The following is a 20,645-nucleotide window of genomic DNA, read 5'->3' on the forward strand; positions in this document are numbered from 1 at the left end:
AGCCAACAATGAAGCCGGCACGGGAGAACGGGGAGAACGTGCATTGACGTCACATCCGCCGGACAGCGCGGGAAATTCGGCCCCACAATTGCAGCACATTTTGCAGCACACAGCCTGTTCAAGGCAACGGAGAGATACACTAGAGGGCTCATTCTTTTTGGTTTGGAACGCTTCATCTGACATTATTACTAGAAAACTTAAAACGTTTCCGAATTTTTTTCATAAATCCTGCCTCAAATCTGCCTCGTGCTCCTTTAAATGATCACAGTTACACCTCGTTATTCATTAGTTGCACACATATTGGTGAGTTTTCACGTTCCTGTTTTCATGTATGAAAGCTCCTGCATTACTATCTTTGTACAAAGAAATGACTTTCTGTTAGGTGCACCTGATAAACATCTTTTCTAGAGCAACATACATCATTGGCTCCCTGCTGGCTCCACTGAGGTCATAAATTCATCCAGCCAGTCTCAGCCTGGTAACCTTGGGCTGGAACCTCCAGGGAGGGTGACATCAACCCTGATGACCTTTGCCTCCTGCTCTGTGGTCTGTGGTCTGCTGCCCCCCCCCCCCCAAATCCACGCTGGCTCCTGCTTCTAGACAGAGATGATGCTGATTGTGTTAGTCCAACTCCCTCTGTTGGTCTGATTTCTCAGGGGGGCACCAATCACAATGACCCATTTATGTGCACCAACAGGCTCCACAAGACAACTAACACACGGGGTCCTGAGGAGAGACACCAGAGTGAAAAGGGCACCTTGGAGGCAGATCAATGGAAGCGTGTTGACTCAGGAGAAGCAGATGCCCACCATTAATTAATATGGTTATGTCCTCAGCTATGACCTCACACAGGAAGGAGAGGGGTCGACCGCACAGGAAGTGGAATCTGATCGAGACGCATTAGGAAGAGATGAGGTCATTAGGACTGGAACCAGTTGCCATATGATCACATACGTCCCCGAGACGCAGAGCCTGAAGCTAAGGTAGGGAAGTCCCTGACAGTCCTTGCTTCTGGAGAAGGTACGGAATAGGAAAAAAATTAATGAATTAAAATTCCATAGCTGGAAAAGATTCCATTTCATTACATTTTTGCACATTTTAAAAAGCTAATTGTTGCTATAAAGAGATAAAAAAAAACATCTTCTAATGACACAGTTGAATGTGGCAATATTTCACACATAATCACATGATTGATCAGGCCTCTTTGTTTCTAAAAAACCTCCACTCTGACATTCATAAGTGCTCTTTCCATGATCTCTGTAAATGGATTTTTGACAAGTACGAACTTAACTTAAGGTCTCCAAAAGGTCTCCAAAATCAGCCAAACAATTTGTAAACGTGGTATTCAGTCTGTCCAGGATCCCCAGGTGGAAATGCGGCGGTAGAGAGCCCTTGCAGGCCATTCCAGCGCGAATGGGATTTGTAGTATTATCACTCGTGAACTTTATACTTGCAGTATAACAAAATACTTCTGCAGAATATTGAATCCTGACGGATGTATTTATACATTCATGGCACAACTTTTCCACAGGGTGTTGGTGTTCAGTATCTCCTGGACAAGCCCGCTCCTGCAACACAAGCCAGCGCCTTCGGGCCCGCTGCTATCTCACCATCTAAGTGCAGAGTGTCTGTGCTCAGAGCCGTTCACGTCGCAGGTTGTTGCAGCTCAGCACAACGGATCTGAAAGACACCCACCTTCATGTTGACTGAGCGAGAGAAGCCCGCTCAGACGGGCAGCAGGAGGATGGGCTGACAGGTGACACTCAGGCGTCACCTGTGAGGAGCTAAGGAGAGCTGCTTTGATTTCAGCTTTATAAAAAATCTTGACATAACAATGGCATTTAAAACACCAAAGTCCAACGTTTATAAGCTAAGTCCATGAAGATAACCAGCATGTCCTCGTGAGACGCACCGCTTTTCCTGCGCTCTAGTATGAACTCTGCTGTCTGTTAAAACCTGATTAGTCCTTTTGAGCAATGATCTCCCTGATAATAATCCACTAAAAACCCATTAAATCTGGCTTTAAATGGCACTGCCTCCCGAGGAGACATATGTCCGTGTGGTCCTTTGTCATGGTGATTTAAAAAGGCAATATAGACACCCAGAACCCCCTCCCGGTCTGCCCGGCTCCGGACAGGCAGGAAGACATTAGCAACCCAACGCTGCATGCTGGTGCTCTTCCTTTCACCGTCACCTGCTCCGGTCTCCAGGAGGCCGGCTCTGATGTAAAAGCCATAAAAAGTCATTATTGCTTTTTAAGGAGATGCTGGGAGGAAGGGAGGGAGGGGAGGGAGGAGGGGAGAGACCCGGGAGACGGCAAAAGTCTCTTCTGGAGAGGTTTTTACAGGCAGTGCACATTTGCACACTGAAGATGGTGATATTTAACAGTTTTAATGAGAGCTTGAATTATTTTTTTTAAATAAAAAAAATAAATAAAAAAAAAAGATCTTTTTTTAATATAAAAATATAAAAGTTTGAATTAGAGAAAAAATAAAACCTCTGAACTGAACCTTGAACACGTACACCACTAGACAAGGTATTTGGACACCCGTTCTCATTCATTTGTATTTGTGTCCAAACCTTGGACTGGTAGTGCACACGTTATCTTTATTTCATAAACTATTTTAAATTCTTCATAGCAAAGAAAATTTGTGAGCTAAAAGCCATTTAAATGCTTAAACCTTGCGTTTTTATTGTAAATTATTGCCTTTATTCATTTAACAACAAACAATGACATTTATTTTGGAAGAAGTGAAACCAAAATATAACAGATTATATTTTTGAGAATTTAAATTGAATTGCTCTAAATACTTTGTCTTATATTTGTGAAAACCAGGTGTTAAAACCTGAGTCATTTTGGTGTCAGTATACAGTTTAATCACATCATAATTTATTAATGTGATTAAAAAAAACATATCCTCTGTTGATCAATTAATCACCTATTCGTGTCAGGAAACAAATTTGAATAGAATAAGTCCCATTTATGTGTAGTAGAGGGGAGGGAGATGATGGAACTCATCATTTCTGTCTGGGCTTTTTATTAAACATATTTCAGTCTGAATGTAATTTCTGCTCTTAAATTCTCATTGATCTGCATTTCCTCATGAAAGCATTCATTAGTTTTAATTCCATGATAATCGGAAGAATCAGACGTTTCGCTTGGGAGTGTTCACAATCAAATCAACTCCAGAAATGAAATTAGGATCAATTTAATTAATTCAAATTAGCAACATCATAATCTTGGGAATTTTGAAATTAATGGAGCTTTGAATGAGTAACGCATGAATTAAAGTGCTGATTTTATGTCGAGGCTGATCTCTTTATTATTAAACGGGGAGGTTTCTTAAATGGGACTTTATGCTTTATTTACCAGAGAATAATCTGTGTAAATATTAGCTTGGGAAGCTGCTGATCCTTCAGTGGTCTCACTGATTTTCTTCACGTGACAGGGATTCACCTCTCAGACTGTGCTCAGATTTCCATCAACTTTAATGAATCCCGGACTCATAGCGAGCCTGCGTTAAGCCTTTATCTTAAAAGATGCTCATTAAGATAGTAGCTCCTTATCAGACTGGCCGACTGACCGGCATCTCTGTGGCAGTGTACTCCTCCAGGAGAGAGAACACTGCTCAGAATATGTTTGTGTTTTTAAAAGTCTGATATGTGAATTACAAAAGGTGCAAAATATGTATGGATTTAATGGATTTTAAGCAAATATCAATGAGTTGCAATTATGGCTGTGAGATTAAAAAGAGGGAAAGGTGAATACAATGATAAGGAATTAAGAGAAAATAATGTGGTTGGGGATAAAACAAGTATTAATAAATAAAGAGGCAATAAAAGTAGCTTTGAATGACCTGTAGGTACACGCGCGCACGCACACACACACACACACGCACACACACACCTTCATGAATGGAAACGGGTGCACGTAGTGCTTTGACCACTAGAGGGCAGCAGCGCGCCTGAGCAGGCTCTCAGTGACGGCAGCACTGGAAAAGGTTAACAGTCAGGGGGAAAGCTTGTTCTGCCCCTTGAGAAACAAAGACAACCAGCACACGCAAATACCCAACGTACAAATATCTATGAATACGTTTCACACGTTTCCAAGCCGTCACCTTCACGTCATATTTGGGAGATTGTGTGAGACTTTGCTTTCCTCCTGTACAAACACACACACCTAGAGCACCGTCATTCTCTGTAAATGTGCTTGAGCCGTCTGCGTCCGTGTCCTGCAGCTCTCGCTGCATTATGGATTTGCTCTTTGTTGCAGGTGCACGCGACATGTTTGTGTGTTCAGGGGCCAACTGGGGTGTCCAGCTGGATCGTCTGGTAGGTGCGTGAGCCGCCGCCACTCTCCAGCACAACTTCACTAATCCCCTGTCAGTGCTTAATGGTGTTATGTTCACTTTACTTAGGCGTCTGGGCTCACCAGCCTAACCCTCAAACACACCTTATGTTGCCTCTACTTGGCCAGGGGTTTCCAACAAGTTTTACTGCAACTGTTGTAAACCTTACGGGTTTTTCCCCACATCTGATTGTTGATCTTCAGAGACCAAGTTGGCCGAATGAGGGTTAAATAAATAAGAAAAAAAAACTTAAAATGTGTTCTTGGTTGGCAAACACAACCCTCAACCCATTTGTTACTTCCTAACTGTTTTTAGTGCAGAACAGGTGCTGCTGAAAAACATTTTAGTCTTTTCCAGCCATTAAACATCTGAGCACGGTATATATCGTGACATGATTTTAAAAATAGCTCTACCATGGAATTTTTAACACCTTTTTTACTCACTGTTGCATTTATCTGCCTGGCCATAGATGCATATCAGTCGGTTGTGTGCTCCAAACGGGAGGCGGCGAAAGCTCAGCCTTCGGCATCAACAGCCTGAGGTGAACGCGAGACGAGGAAGGAATATTTTATAGCTGCGCCGATCGGCTCAGATTTTTGCTCCATTCACTTCAGCATTCACTTTGCTCGCACTGCACTTAACAGCTGATGTTGGGAGGGAACTGCAGACGCATTAGGGGGCAACTTCTGAGGCCTTACTCACATATGAGCTGGCATTTTACACTTTTCTGAGACCGTTCTCATTTGCTCACACTGGTTAACATAACTAGTGTTTCCTAAAAAAGATATAAAATGATCAACACTGCGATGAGTTCAAGTACAAACAGCATTGGATGCATGCAGTGAGGATCTGCAAAATGAAACTCAAATCATGCTGCCGAAGTCATGAGGTTGCAAATACAGACACCGGTAGTCAGCAGCTACGATGGTTTAAGTAAATAGCCCTTCGTGAGAAGGTTCTCATCATGTGTCTCGTGTGTTTCACGTCTCCAGAGAGCCATGACTCATCTCACTCTGCCCTCAGAGCCCAGGGGGTTCGTATTCAATCAAAGCGGGCTGCACGCCACGGCACCTCCGCGGACACATGACTGCAACATTGAGGTCAGCGCCATCAGGCGGGAAGGTCAGGGGTTAACTGAGCCCAGGGTGAACACGGCTGCTTCATCAGCACCACGGGGATGAAGAGAAGGAGAGAGAGGAGGACAGAGGAGAGAGAGAGAGAGAGAGAGAAAGTCAGGGAAAGTAGGTCAGTGAGAAAACATGATTAGTGGCAAAATAAAAGGACACCAGCAGCAAACTCGCGCCTTGTCACGCTGGAGCCGTCTCTGTCTCTCAACGCCGCCGCGCTGGACGCCTCAGCGGCGCTGGGAGTCACGCTCGCTGGACAGGTTGGCAAGCGCGCACTTGCTGGCTCACTAATCCAGGCAAGCAGAGAGCGAGCTGCTTCCTCTCACTGCCTTACATGGCGTGAGAGCGCTCGTGCCGCCGCAGCCCTTTGCGTGGGGTTGCTAAGCGCAGCCAAGATTTCACAAACACAGCAAAACAGCCGTCCCGATGGCCTGTCACGCTGCCACCCTCGGCAGCAGAGACAGCCCGCCTCGGCTCCTTCCAGGAACTTGCCCAATTTGGCTCTGTGTTGCCGTCGGCCCGAACGGAGCCAACAGAGTACGGAGATCACACAGATCTGCAGCCGAGAACCACTGATGACGGCCTCACATTTCTGTCCATGTTTGTGTGATGTTTCATGTCATTCTGGTCCAGATATGTTGTATCTGATTAACTAAACATACGCCAAACAACATCTTCTAATCCATTTGCATAAATTATATATAAGAAAACACTTTTGGGAGCTTGTTTGAATCTAAATAATCCAAACAATGCTGGGGTGATACTAAAAACAAATGAGGGGATCTGCAGTACAGTGAGATACAACAGGGCAGGTGGTGACTCTTGTGTTTACCTGAGTGTTTCCTCCAGCCTCCGAGTCCGGAGCCTTGCATCTCGGGGGCCGTGAGTCCAGCTGTTGCCCCGGCGGGGGGATGTGGGTCTTGAGGGGTCCCCCGGGCAGCGGGAGGGCCGACGGCCTGCTGGGGGCCTGGGGTATGGGCAGGGCGCTGTGCACGGGTCTGGGCTTGGGGAGTCCTGACTTCATCTTGGAGGGGACCAGGATGGCTGGCATCTTCTCCCCAGCTGCCTGATGACCGCGCGCCCCCCGCCGCCCTGCGCTGGGGGTCCTGCCCGCCACCAGCAACACTCCCGGCTACTTCTGGTAATACGCAGGCGTTGTCAGACTAAGGAACCGCATGCGAAGGCTCTACCTGATCATCTGCTGAACTGCAATAATGTAATTTCTAAGCATCAAGGTCTTCGCTCCTCCTGCTGCACCTCAGCAGGGAGGTAAAGCTAAGCTCCCAACATGCAGTGCAGGTTTAAAACCCACAATTCCCACCTGTTTGCTGCTGCTGTGATGCTTCAGCAGATGAAGAAAACACAATGTCCAAGCCTGAATGATTTTAAAAAGTGTCCAGATCTAAACGATCCACCAAGTCCGAGAGGCAGGAATGACATCTAAAGGAATCCCCGGCTGCCTGGTGGGAAATCAAGCCCTCCTTCCCATTTAGTCCCAGTTCCCGGCGAGAGTCGACGATTAGCTGAAGGATCCCGTAAGAATCTGAGCGGCTCCTCTGGCACGGAGCCGCTAATTACACCCCGGCTTCAGCGTGACAGGACGCCTGACCGAGCTCTATGAGGGAGAGAGGAGAGAGATGGAGAGGGAGGGGGGAAGGCTGCAGCGATGCAGCGACCGTCGGCTTCCGCGACCGCTCAGCCTGTGACTGCACAGCCTGAAACACGCCGCGCTCCACTCCTCCGCCGGCTCTCCCTCTCTGTGGAGCAGGTGTGGCTTAGATCACAACGACATATGTGGAGCTCAACGCACACACACACACACACACACACCAGTGGGCTCGTCCAGCCTGCATTACTCTTATCCTCTCGTTGGCTCTATTTATTTTACCTTTTTTTTTTTTTTTTTTTTTTAAAAAGGGATCCTAATTAGGAATTAGGGATCCTAATGATTATATAAGAAGGTCTGAAAACATCAGTGAGAACCAATGAGTGGCAAGTTTAAAATGTCTTGGGATTAAACCACTCTTTCAGCATCAACCAAGGTCACATTAAACCATGTGGTATTTGTGCCTGCGTAGGTGTCTCCATCCCATCTTTTAAACCCCCCCCCCATCATCCAGATCTCCCCAGGGAAAGAGGTCTTCTACGCTCACATGTTCTTCCTCCATTCGCTGAAACTGATTAGGACAATTAGTACATGGTTGTAACAGCTTTACTGAAATATTAGTGATTAAAGAGAGCAACAAACTCCACTGTGATGTTGGAGTACCTGCAGGCGTCCAGCTCCGGCTACACTGACTATCTTTACATGCAGTCAAAATTCGGGTTATTGCTAATATTCCGGTTACTGAAACATTCGGAATATTCCGTTTACATGGTAATTAATCATTTGGGATATCTGGATCAAACCAGCGACGCACAGAGAACGTCATGACGCAATTCCCGTCATTTCTGCTTCTTCTTCCTGTATCCAAATTCAAAACAAATGCTGCTTTGCGGCAACTTTTTCGCTCACCTTCTTTTAAATCTGGCTATCCCGGTACTTTCTATCGTCTACAAATGCCAAAATGTTCATATCCTTCATTACATTTATGAAGTGATTAGTCTCCTCCTCACTCCAAAAGTGTGGCGTGGTCTTGCGTTTCCCCGTGTTTATAAGAACGTCCTGGACTCAAAAGACCAGGATTCTTTGCGAACAGAACATGCGCAGAAAACAAATTCATGTTCTGTTTGATGGGGATATTCCGTTTGGCGTTTACATGACTGAATATTCGGGTTAGAAAAGGAGTAACCCAGGGGTCATATTCGGGTTTTTAAAAACCTGAATATGAGCAAATTCGGGTTATTCAAAGGGGTTATTGGTGTTTACATGGCCGTGCAAAACCGGGTTATTGCTAATATTCGGTTTTAAAAGGGTTATTGACTGCATGTAAACGCAGTCCCTGATCCTCCACCCGGATCAGCCCCACATCTCCAAAACAATTAAACCTGGAGACGATCTTGTATTTACCAAACTGCAAGCGAGCATGAGGATCGTGTCCTCCTCCAGTGCATCCAGAAACCCCCTCAGGTGAAACATTCATTGTAAGGTTTCTGGTTCTCTCAGCTCGTTAAGCCTCTTCGTGCAGCGCTGGTGTTGTAAATGGTGACACAAGTTCTCTCTTGTGCCGTCGGTGCAGAGCTCGCTTCGGGTTCTGGTTGAAGTTTACTCTCGTATCTCTGCACAACACTTTCTGCCAATTTGTTTAGCTCTAGTTGAAGAGGCTTTGTTTTTGTTTGTTGGTGTTGTGCTCAGAAACTCTTGTTTTAATTACTTTTGGGTGCATCTGTGACCCTTTTGGATGATTTAAATAAATAACTTGGATTTACCAGTCTTTCCCCAACGAGTCGAGGCGTAACATAACCATTTATTCCACAAACATCCTAATAAATAACCTTGAACTAATACAGTGCGATTGTTTGCTGGTATTTCTGGTAAAAACTTTGACTCCGGCTTCCCATCCTCATTGTATCAGAAGCAGCAACACAAACTACGCGACTCCATCAGGCAGATGGGAGACAAACATTTCAAGTGCAATGTGCAGTAGGTACCTCCTGACCTAAGATATTTAGTTGCATTTAGTTCAGACTGAAGCCTCTCAACAGCCATCAGACCTCCTCAGAAGATCAGTGTACTGACTCAGGTGATCCCAGACTTTTAATTTACTCACCAGCAAGCCAATGACTTGAATATTATTCAAGTTTGAGATGTCGGATTCTAATTACCATATCATTTACGGTTCCCAGGTGATCAGCTATAATGGCTCGAGTTACTCTTTCCCTTTCCCCAAGGGCCACAAATCATGACATGACATTACTGATCTGGATTAAAATATCTTTGGAATAATTAGATGGGCAGTCACAATTCAGCAGGACATGTATTGACAGACCAGCGCTTCTGTATTCTCAGCCAGCTCGTCGTCGTTAAGTATGAGGTCGGCCAATTAGTGGTGCAGCGTCAATCAGCCTGGTTCCCAGCAGGCCTTGTGAAAGGAGAGGAAATACTAGACACACAAACATCAATTTTCCTCTCCTTTCATCTGTCATCAGTGTACTTGGGGAGTTTACACAGCGATGTGTGGTTTAATCAACATCTGTACACTCCCATACGAACTTTAGACGGGTGCTGGCTGGGAGGGGGTTGGACGGTAACGGTTTTAACTATGACGAAGGACCGAGAAACACTGGTCAAAAGCACAGGAAGTAGCTGTCTTCATGGTTTGCAGGTCGTCGTCCACAACAGCACCAAACCAAACAGCAAAAGCATGACTAACCCACACCAGAGACATGAGTGCACCCCCAGGTTGCAGCAGCACGCTCTAACGTTTAGGCCACGTTTACACATAGCCGGATATTTACAAAAACGGATATTTCCCCCTCTACGTTTTGAAAAATACTCTCGTTTACATTAGGGATGTTAAAAATTAATCGATTTTTGATTAATTGCCGTTATGAAATTACCCGATTAAAATTAACGATTACAATTAATCTATTTTTTTTTTTTTTTTTTCGTTTAATTTCACCAGCTGGTATTACGCCCGGACGACATTTAATGCGACACAACGTGCTGCGCCGCGCACATAAAGTTAGAAGAAAGAGACGGATATGTTTGGTTTTAGTAATATCATGCTCAGGCAATGAGTCTGCAATGGCCCAGATGGGAGACACATGTAGCTCTGTGCTTAACTTTTATTTTTAATCCACTCTATATTCTTCTGGTTGTTCTCCGATATGCTCCCCTAAAGCCTGAAGGTTCCGCCTTAAATCGACGCAGAGCCGCCGCCGTAGCCTACGGCGGCGGCTCTGCGTTGTTGTAACGCGGAACCATAAATCAGCCTTCACCCGGTACATACATAGGTTTCTCTAAACCTCTGTTCCCGCTACAGTTTTAACTAAAAGAAAATGTGCTCCAATACAGCAGGTCTCATAATTTTATTTTGAACACTGCCAAAACTCTAACTTAAAACGTAACTAGAACTTAAAATTTGCTTGACACAAATGACACTATTATGGCTGCTGCTACTACTAATAGCCTTGAAGTGCACTTTATATTATATTCCTTGTGGTACAAAAATGTCTTTTTGTTACTTGTATCAAATAAATATTTGATTAAGGAATACATTAAAATTTCCTTTGTATTTTATATAAGCAAAAAAAATTATGTTTGTATCTCAGATGGGGGAAAAACGCCGCTTATCAACTAATCGATGATCGATCGATAAGGTTATCAACTTTCAATTAATGAAATAATCGATAATTTGCATCCCTAGTTTACATGAACCCGCATAAATACGCTGTTAAGGTGCTATGAGCAGCCAAACCTACAGGGGGCAGTGTAATGAGAAGCGTAAATTCATGCTAGCCAATCAGAATCCTGGAAAAAAACGTCAACAAATGACACGTGTGAAGCCTGAATAATATGGTTCTGCGTTAAATCGACGGCGTAGCCTACGTACGGTGCGCGTCACTGCTTACCCTACGCCGTAGGCTCTGCGTTGGTGTAACGCGGAACCATAAATCAGCCTTGACTGCCAGTTACTTAGGTAAAATACAAGAAAATATTGACGGTGGCCAAACAAATTGTAAACACAGGTCGCACAAATGACGCTGATGACGTTTCTGTTGCATAATGTGACGTTCTGAAGCCTAAATATTTGTTTCCCTCCATTTACAAGCAAACGTGAAAACTGAGTTTTTGAAAATTTCCACTTTGGCCGGAGTTTTCAGAAATGATCATTTTTGGTGACTTTGAGCTTCGTTTTCGTGTAAACGAACGGCCAAAACGCATGAAAACACCACCGTTTTTGCTCCGTGTAAACGGGGCCTTAGATTCACGGATGCAACAAGGTCATAAACCTGATCATTCAGAACCAATAACAAAAACAAATCCATTTGGGTCAACACATGTTTTGACAGCCTGAACAATACCGGCGCCCTTCAAACAAGGCAGCATCAAACTGATGTTGAGATGTCACTTTGTGGCCAGATTGTAACAAACATACGTGTGAGTATGAGGCACGTTTCCATTAGCGGGTAGATTTCACGAGACCATATTGTTGACACGTGTCCCCCATTACCATTACCCTTGGGAACCTTTATGGGGCGAGAAACGTCCCTGTAGTAGGAGAGGTGCTCAGATTGGCCAGCAGGAGCCTCCCGGTGGGGTCTCTGCTTGATCCAACAGCTGCCACGGTATTTTATTCAAACTCTGACATCTTCAGCCTGAACATGGAAGTACAAACTTTGACCTGCTAGAGCCGCCATCGGTTCCTGCCTCCGAGTGATGAAACCCCCACCAGTGACAGACACTTCTGTCTGAATCAGCAGCAGGACAGTAGAGTAGAAGTCACTGAACGGAGCAGAACTCCAGATCATCTCTTTTTAACGATCTGCAGCTGTCACATATGCAAACTCCTGCCGCAAACGTTATAAGACTGAGATTAATCCAGAGGATGCGTTTAGTATGTTAATCCTAATCCTGTTATATTAATCCTAAATTATGCAAATGTGAGAATATAAAACGAGGTTTTGCAAACAGCTGGTTCACTTCTTCAAGACTGTCATCTGAAACCCAATAACATATGTGATGCTTGCATTTCTGAGACCTATCTACACCCCATAATAGAAAGTTTTATACGATCAAAGATAATAAATAATCAAATGTATTTATAATGATTCAGCAGGAGTGCTGTGGAGTGCGAGCCGCGGCTGCTGGAGGTGGTCTGGTAGCTACTGAATTCTGGGTAGTTTTAGTTCTGTAAATAATAAATAATAAGTATTTTCATGTAAGTGTACACACACGCACCCAAACAGATTCTCACACACCAGATACACATGTTGTGCAGCTGGAGCCACGCACGCACACACAATGGTAACCAAACACTCCTACAAACTGTCCTCTTTCCTGTCAGTGGACTCTTAATGAGCAGAACTGTAAAGACAAAATCGAGGGGTGTTTTTATGTCAATATTTCATTAACACGTCATTTCATACTTCAGACTTTTGAGGTTTAACTGTAGCTTTATATTAGTTTAACCATTTTTGTGATATTTCTAACTGCCAATTACACTTTTGTATAGTTTTCATGGCGTTTCTGTGCAGATTGAAGCTGGAAATACATGAATGCATCATCATCAGCAAACTTTATAACTGGTTATATATAATAAGTGCCAACACCGTGGTGGGTCCATGTTTTACTCAGAACAGCATAGTCTCATTTTGTTTTAATTGATGTGTTTATTCTGTAAGCCACATATGAAATATTGCAGATTTCTTCTTGTGGAGTTAAATCCACTCCTCACCCGATACGTGCCTCACAAACATAACAGCATGTCTAGTTTAAAGGCCTACCTGATTCAGAGCCCCCACATCCTGACAACAACACACACCCGAATCCCCTGAAACGTATAGGAAAGTACACTGACTCCACCCTGAATGCAGCAGCTGACATTCTCTCATTTGGAAAATGGAAAAAAAAAGAAAGAAAAGTCATCTGTGGCATAACAGGGGAAACTTCCATTATTATTATTATTTTTTCCTCTGTGACGCTACTCGTGTGCCAGACTCTCGTGGATCACGACGCAGAACTTCAGAGTTAAAAAAAGAGTGAAAAAAAAGGCAGTCAAATGTGATTTATGTGTCAACCTTTGAAGGTACCCGATGAGAGTCCAGCGCAGTCTAATAATAGAGCCAGTTTGGCAGTAAATGGGCGGTATTGACAGTAATAACTAGGACACCCACTGTTATGCTCTGCTGTGTGTTTATACTGTATTTCTTCCCAGAATAATAAACATTCATGTGGGGTAGATGGTGGGTGTTTTCAGTGAGCTCTGCAGATGCAGAGAGAGACTCACGTCAACAGAGATTATACAGGATCTCTATAAGTGCTGTGCTAAACTATCAATATCAGCAAGCATAGCTTTCCTAAAAACTCCACTGTGGGCAGCTGTTACCAGCTGTGCAGTGTCCTCCAGCACTCAAACGCACAATATCTTAGCGGAGAGGACTGCTTTGATTGCAGCAAGTTGTGTCTGGAGTCAATAAGACAACCAAAAACAACCAGACTCATGAGTCTGTATCCATATTAGCTGACAAAGATGTTAACTGAACTTAACTATAAAGCTGTATGAGGGAAATATTGCAACTCTACCCTTCTCTACCTCGTCTTGGTCATCACTGGGTACACAACAAAAATAATGAAGCCGAACCCTTTCAAAGCTCCCAGACATGGTACGCTATGAGTTTCTCCATCTACAGTCATTTCTGAACAACATTTGTGAAGCGAATACTTCTGTCGTCCCAGGAGGACAGATGTCCATTTCTTTTGTTTGTTTTTTTGTTTTTATGTTATTTATAAAAAGGTTGTAAAAGAAGTTGGTAGCTCCATACCATCGGGATTAAAAAACCCAAGATGCAACATTTCCTTTTACTTTCTGGCTGGTGTTAATAAGCCGTTGTCGTTTCTGGTAGGTACTGTATCCTTACATAGCACAGCCCCGGTGGATGGGCTGTGCAATTCTGTTCATAACCTTTATTCGTCAAATGACTCGGTGCCACCGGGCGACGGAGTATTCCTCTTTTAGTCTGTTAGATATCGGATCTTTGCTTTTGCAGATGACGCCGTCCTGCAGAGTTCACTGTGGTGACATCCAGCGGCCCCTGGAGCAGTTTCCAGCACCTCCGAGTCTAAACCCATCGTCCTCAGCCGGAGACCGGTGGACTGCCTCCTCCGGGTCCAGAACGACTCGCCAATGTGAGCTAAGAGGTGTTGTATAACTAAAGTATAGTATAAAAGTCCCTTTAATATTTTCTCCATTTTGTAAGATGTCACCATGTAAAATTACCAATTGAAATCCCTCTGAACCTTAAAGAAGGACCAACAGAAACTGTATGAGGCCAGACAAGGTGTCCATGATCAGGGAGGTTGAGATTTGTTTTGTCATTTACGCAGCTTATGAAACCTTTTATTCAGCTATCACAAAGTTAATGCTACGCTAACAAGAATTCAAAGCCGATATCATATAATATACGACGTAAAACCAGAAAACCTGAGGCTCAGGGGCCTCCGTCCGTCGGGCCGCCCGCTCAGCCACGTGATGAGCGCAAACCTCCCTGTACAGAAGCTTGTGGTTGCAGACGGCCCGGTCACCATCAGTGTCCAAAACATCCAAATATACATAACTAAGTTCCAAAAGTTGTTAAAATAAAGTGAGTTTAGCAGCCAAGAAGACGAATGTTGAAGTGTTGCATATTTCAGCATGTTTCAGGGCTCTTGCTGAAGCGTGCGTGACACCAGACACCATCCTGGTGTGTGCAGAGGAGGAGACGATGAAGGACTGAACTCCGAGGTGCAATAAGACACTATGAAAACATGAGGCACTAAAATGTGAGTTAATGTGTGTCTGCAGCCTCCTGACATCAATGATTTAGACAGTAAATGAACAGTTTCGTTCCAACTCGGAGGTTTCTATGAAGAGAAATTAATGGACACTACCAATACAATCAGATACACACACACTTCATGCACAATTCAAAATGAACAAAGTTCATATTTAAATGAATCAGCACAGCTACAGCTAGATTCAATATAATTTGGTCAATAAAAGCGTGAAATTAAACTATATTGGCTTATTCTTCTGACAGGGAATCTCCCTGCGTCGTCTTCATCCAGCCATCCATCTACATATTTTCATTTGTGCATCAAAAGCAAAAGGAAATTGCAGCGCAACACTCACACACTTCACTCTTTTTGTTTGCAGATTGTTTTCATTAGCAGAGTCAGCAGAGCAGAACGAGGAGGCTCTTGCTGAATGGAGCGATGGCCTGACATTTCCACCATGACGGCACAGGATCTCCAATCTGGCCCACACACACACACACACAGACACACACACACACACACACACAGACACACACACACAGACACGCTCACACCTCGACGCGCGTGCGCAGCTATTCACGGTAATGAACAGTGGCAGTTCTGCGAGGCCGGATCGCGGGGGCAAGGAGAAGCCGAGCCCAGAAAGACCAGTGGGGTTCTGGCGAGGCTGCACTGACACGGAGCAGCACAACCAGCAGTGTCAGGGCAAACACACAAAGACAACAAACAACACTCCACTGTCTGCGCACAGTCAACACAAATTGGTCCCGGGGGAATGAGCTGGGCCCCCCTGGGGGGGGGGCTGGAAAAAGTCCTGTTTGCTTGTGGAACATGAAGCCCAGCTGAGATAAGTGGCCAAGATAATACAATTAAGAGTCCACTGACAGGAAAGAGGAGAGTTTGTGGGAGTGTTTGGTTACGGCTGTGTGTGTGCGTGTGTGTGTGGCTCCAGCTGCAGAACATGTGTATCTGGTGTGTGAGAATCTGTTTGGGTGTGTTTTTGCACACACTTGTATGAAAATACTTATTATTCATTCTTTACAGAACTAAAACTACCCAGAATTCAGTAGCTACTAGACCACCTCCAGCAGCCGCAGCTCGCACCGGCTTCAGGTTTCGGCCTCCAACATCCTTGTGGAGAACTTCTGCTCCACTTTTGCTGCTTCAGTTCATTCCTGCTTAGTCGTGCTTTGGTCTCCGTCCCGAGGGGCTTGTGGTTACCTCCACGACTGCAAGGTGGTCAGATCCTGCAGCAGCAAAGGGGGCGCCAGAGCTGCCTGGACAACCGCTCCCCAAATCCACGGCTGTCTTGAATGTTTCCCCACTTGTGAACAATCCTACTCACTGCAGAATGGTGGACATTTGAATTGCTTCATGGGAAAACTGTGAGCGTCATTAGGTGATGGGTTCCCTTTCAGACATGCACTCCTCCCCTAGGTCAACCTCAACCAAACACGCCACAAACATCCAGCCCTTTTCTGCACCGATGTGCAACAGTGATCTAACTTCTACACCTGCCACATTTCCCTCCAACATGGTGAAAAACTAGTAACATTAACAGACGGATGCAAGAAATCTGATTAAAATTAAATAAATAACATTACCCAAACTTTTATCCTCTATCTTACAATTATTTAATTCCATTTAAGTGTGTCCCACTTTTTGACGGGGACTGCACTCATCACGTACCACGTACCCCTTATCCAACCTCCCCCAGCGCACTTACCTTCATCTAAACCTAATCCTCAGCCCTGAAATCGAGACTCGCACTTAAGACGGTCCTTACAATACCTAATAAAGTGGTGAGAACGTGAGGTGAAGAAATGAAAAGTAATCACAAAAATGCAAGTACAAGAGCAAACAAGTTCCCGTGTAGATTTCTACTTCACCACATAAAAACATCATCGCGGCGGAGGGGAACAAGCAAAAGCGCACAAGAGCGCCAGATGAACACACAGAGGCACTCAGACGGAGTAAAACCGAGACGGAGGAGACAGCAGCACCCAAACAACAGTCTCCCCGGAGTAAACCGGGATGACAGATAAGAACAGCAGAGAGGAGTCGCAGCAGCCACAGCTCCAAGGTGCATGTGTGTGTGTGTGTGTGTGTGTGTGTGTGTGTGTGTGTGCTCTTGCTTTATTTATTTATTTGTAATACCCCATCAGAATAATTTCGGACATAAACACACTGACCTTGTCAGGGCCAGTAATCCTTACGAGGACCAAATCCTCGTCCTAATTAGGTCGACCGTCATTTCTGAGGTTAGGGATGAAATTCAGTGCAACTAAAAACAACCCATAACAGGTCATCTCAGGGCCGTTTGCAGAGATTAAAAACAAGTTCACCCCAAGTTCACTGAAACACCGTCCGATTAATTCCAATTAGGGCCAATTATAATTGTGTTGCCACTAGCTGACAAACCCACGGAAAGCAGTGAATCTTCAGCGCGAGCATGCTGGGAGCTGAGGCCACGTTAACGTTAGGCTGCCCCGAATGTCCTAATAAGGATAGCTGGGCAAGCTGCAATGATGCTGCGCGTGTGTGTGAATACATTTGATGTCTCGGAGACCCGTCTCACAGAGGTGAGGATAAACACAGAGCAAGTGGAGTAAAAGTGCAGAGAGAAAAAAAATATGCTAAACCACCTTGTCACACGATTCTTTCTGTACGCAGTCTGCATAATTAACCTGAGCTAATTATCTTTTGATGGCTCATTCATGGCCTATTAGCCAAAGGTGGAATTACATGTGAGCACATTATGTTGGACATTTGTTTTTTTTGTTCCTCACTGACATTCATTTTACAGCAGCTATGATTTATAAGAATACTCCATCAGACGTGACCTTCTTTCTCTTTTCCAACGTTACTATTTGCTTTACCCTTGTTCACAACAAAGGAGACAGTGATAAATATTTTATGAACGGATGAGGGTGAAGGAGAGGACAACAAATGTCTGAAAGGATAAATTAGGGATTCAAATCCATCTGAAGATACAAAATGTTTCCAAATTATGCGTAGCTTATGTCTGTGAATCAGAATTGGCTAATTTAACGTCCTTGGTTCAGAAATCGTCCAGCTGAGAAGACGGTGGTTGGTCTAAATAACCAACACGCCAAATCCCTCTAACAAGCTAGTGACATTCAGCTGCAAGTGACATTCACCCCCCTTTGTTATTTTAGAGAATGTCATTTATTTATTCATGTTAATCAATATCTTGTATCAACACATCCTCTCATCATATCTCTCAATCAGCTATGATACAATCAGCTGTGTACAAAGAAAAAAACAATAATAAAGAGTTAAAGATCACCGTTATAGACGCATCCCGAATGTAATTCAGTGGAAATCAGCTAGAAGCTCACTGTGGCGTCAATCATACGCTAAATAGCCAAGATCTGAGAATCCAAACTGAGAATCTGTAACCAGAATCAAAGATTTCTGAGTTCACAATCGTCTTTCTGGATTATACTTTTCTTTTTCCTCCATCAATCTTTCCAACCGTCTTTCTTCAAACGAGTCAACTCAGCTGGGATGCCAAAAAGGCGGGGAAAACAGGACGGATTCTGGGGTCCGTGATTGATGGGGGCCCAGAGAGGCCCCTTATGATTATTATTAACTAACTTATAATCACAAATGTTTTATTCTCAATGTCGGACAGGATCACCCGCAGGTGGCACACCGGCGGTTTGTCACAGACCTACTGTACATGTCAACCGTCATGTTCTTCTTTTGCAAATATGGTCAAAAATACCATAATTGTATGTAAAATAACATCAAAAAATGTTGCTGCTGTGTTGGGGGTCCTGTAAAGATTATTTTTATGGGGCCCAAAATCCGTAGTGGTGCCCCTGCAAATCAGCACCATGTCAATCTACAGCAGGTAGGCGGGACATAGCCAAGATCTAGTAGCACCTTGCATCAACGATAGCGAGCCAAAAGCTCCTTGTCTTGGAGAACCAGCAAGCGGAGGTAAGTCGTTAATGTCTGTTCCTTTTTCATATGTGGTTTCCTGCAAAGGTCTTGTAGTTCTGTACCTGGGTTGTCTCAAGTTTCTTCTGCTGTCCACACATCTTTCCAATCGGAGGGTGTTTTTTGAGTTTTTCTTAAACAGATGATGTGATATTTGGTGTTTTTCTTAAATCTATGCTCCCATAAAGCAGTGAAAACCTCCCTGGTCCACTGGCTTTGACACGTCCCAAAGCATGGCCGATCCATCCCCGTGCTTCACAGTTCATCAAAGATCATCTTTTCATTTATTTCTGTTTCCATTTTTATCCCTCCAAGCATACTTTATGATGTCCTACTTTTATTTTGACTTGTTTTGTGGTTTATTTTTAACTTCGACAGACTGAAAGTTAGTTTTTTTCAAGTTCAGACGTTGAAAAAAAGAGAGCAGCAGCATATCACAGATTAAACATATTGAGCCTTCCTTTCCACAGTCGCAACTACAAGTCTGTTTTTTCTTGTTTCTCAACGTTTCTTGGTCTCCTGGATCTCAGCTTGACCTCATCTTAACTGCAGTTTCTTAATTACATTACTAAGGAAGCTACTTCCTGAAAAAGCTTTTCTAGCTTCATGAACCCATCTTCTGCTTTATTGGCATACGTTATCTTAATTTTCAGCGTAACAGGCTGCTACCCAGAGGGCCCCACGGCTGCTGGATTGCATCACCGTGTATTTCTTGAAGTTGTGAACAGGCTACGGTCTTAAAGGATCTGATTAAAGTCTAATATCCTGGTGCAGTTTATGGAAGAGCTTAAAGCTGTCAAGCTGCTCAAAAACTTAGCTTTTCTTCACCCTAAAAGGGGAAAAACAGCAAAAATAATACATTTCTCTTATTTACGGAGTCAAACAAATTGTTTAATCTATTCGGTTTCACAGGATTTAAGAGCTTTGCTCGTCACTTTATTTCCACGGCCTAAAGCGCGTTTTTCTTTTTCAACTGCCCATAAATGTAGAAACAGTGAGGTTGAGAAAACTGGAGCAAACTGATGCTGTCAGAGGAAAAGCGAGGCTCTAAGAAGAGCTGAAATCATGCATTAGTGGACGAGAGAGGGGAAAACATGCACACTGGATTCAGTGAACAAAGCGCTGGAAATTACCTGCTGGTTTATGGAGCTAATTGTTTGCACCGATGCATCATTAATCAGAGGCCACAGGAGAATGAAAATTTAGAGTAATTTGAAACAATAATAGTACCAGAAGACCTGTAAGAGGTTGGATCACTTATACAGAAGCAATTTACTACACTAAGGATTCAAATCTAGTTCACAAGACTACAATTTATGGATTTGTCCCCATGTATAGTTTGTAGTAGGCCTTTGATTTTCTTTTCCCCGCTTCATTCTGCAGTGATGTTGCACTGAAGCCGAGGCGTCAAACTCACGGCCATCAGTGAGCTATTTTATAGAGAGAAAAAAGGAAACAAACACACACCTAAAATCGTTCTAATGTTAACCATCTGTGGGCTAAAAGGGTTCGACAGGGCCCGTGGGAAGTAGGAAGCTTTGACTGCCTCACCCTTGTTTTAGTTGCAAATGACGACAACAGATGTTGTGTTTCTGCAGGTGAACAGTGTTAAATTGTCAACATTTTGGAAAGGGCGTTTCAAAAGCTCATCATAGCCTTCGTGAGGCTACGTTCATGCCACCTAGCTAAACTGAAATGTATTTAGTCCAGACCTGAGGGGACAGAAATGCAGCCGTCTAGATAGGATAGATGTCCGATACCCGGCCCTGTGACATGGATGAG

General features: G+C 44.0%; 1 protein-coding gene across 10 annotated transcripts in view; it reads right to left on the reverse strand.

Moving 5' to 3' along the window:
* The window catches only part of nav2a (neuron navigator 2a), a 249,424-nt gene that overhangs the window by 112,552 nt on the left and 116,227 nt on the right, over window positions 1-20,645 (reverse strand). For 9 of the 10 annotated variants that reach the window (XM_061737788.1, XM_061737743.1, XM_061737779.1 and 6 more), the window contains exon 1: window positions 6,309-7,208. The exons of the other annotated variant lie outside the window; for it this stretch is intronic. In XM_061737788.1, coding sequence (XP_061593772.1) covers window positions 6,309-6,527 — 219 coding nt within the window. In that variant the 5' untranslated portion in view covers window positions 6,528-7,208. Of the gene's footprint in view, window positions 1-6,308; window positions 7,209-20,645 lie in introns of those variants that run through there. 10 annotated transcript variants of the gene reach the window in all.

Source organism: Cololabis saira, chromosome 2, assembly GCF_033807715.1.
Source record: "Cololabis saira isolate AMF1-May2022 chromosome 2, fColSai1.1, whole genome shotgun sequence".
Lineage (NCBI taxonomy): Eukaryota > Metazoa > Chordata > Actinopteri > Beloniformes > Belonidae > Cololabis > Cololabis saira.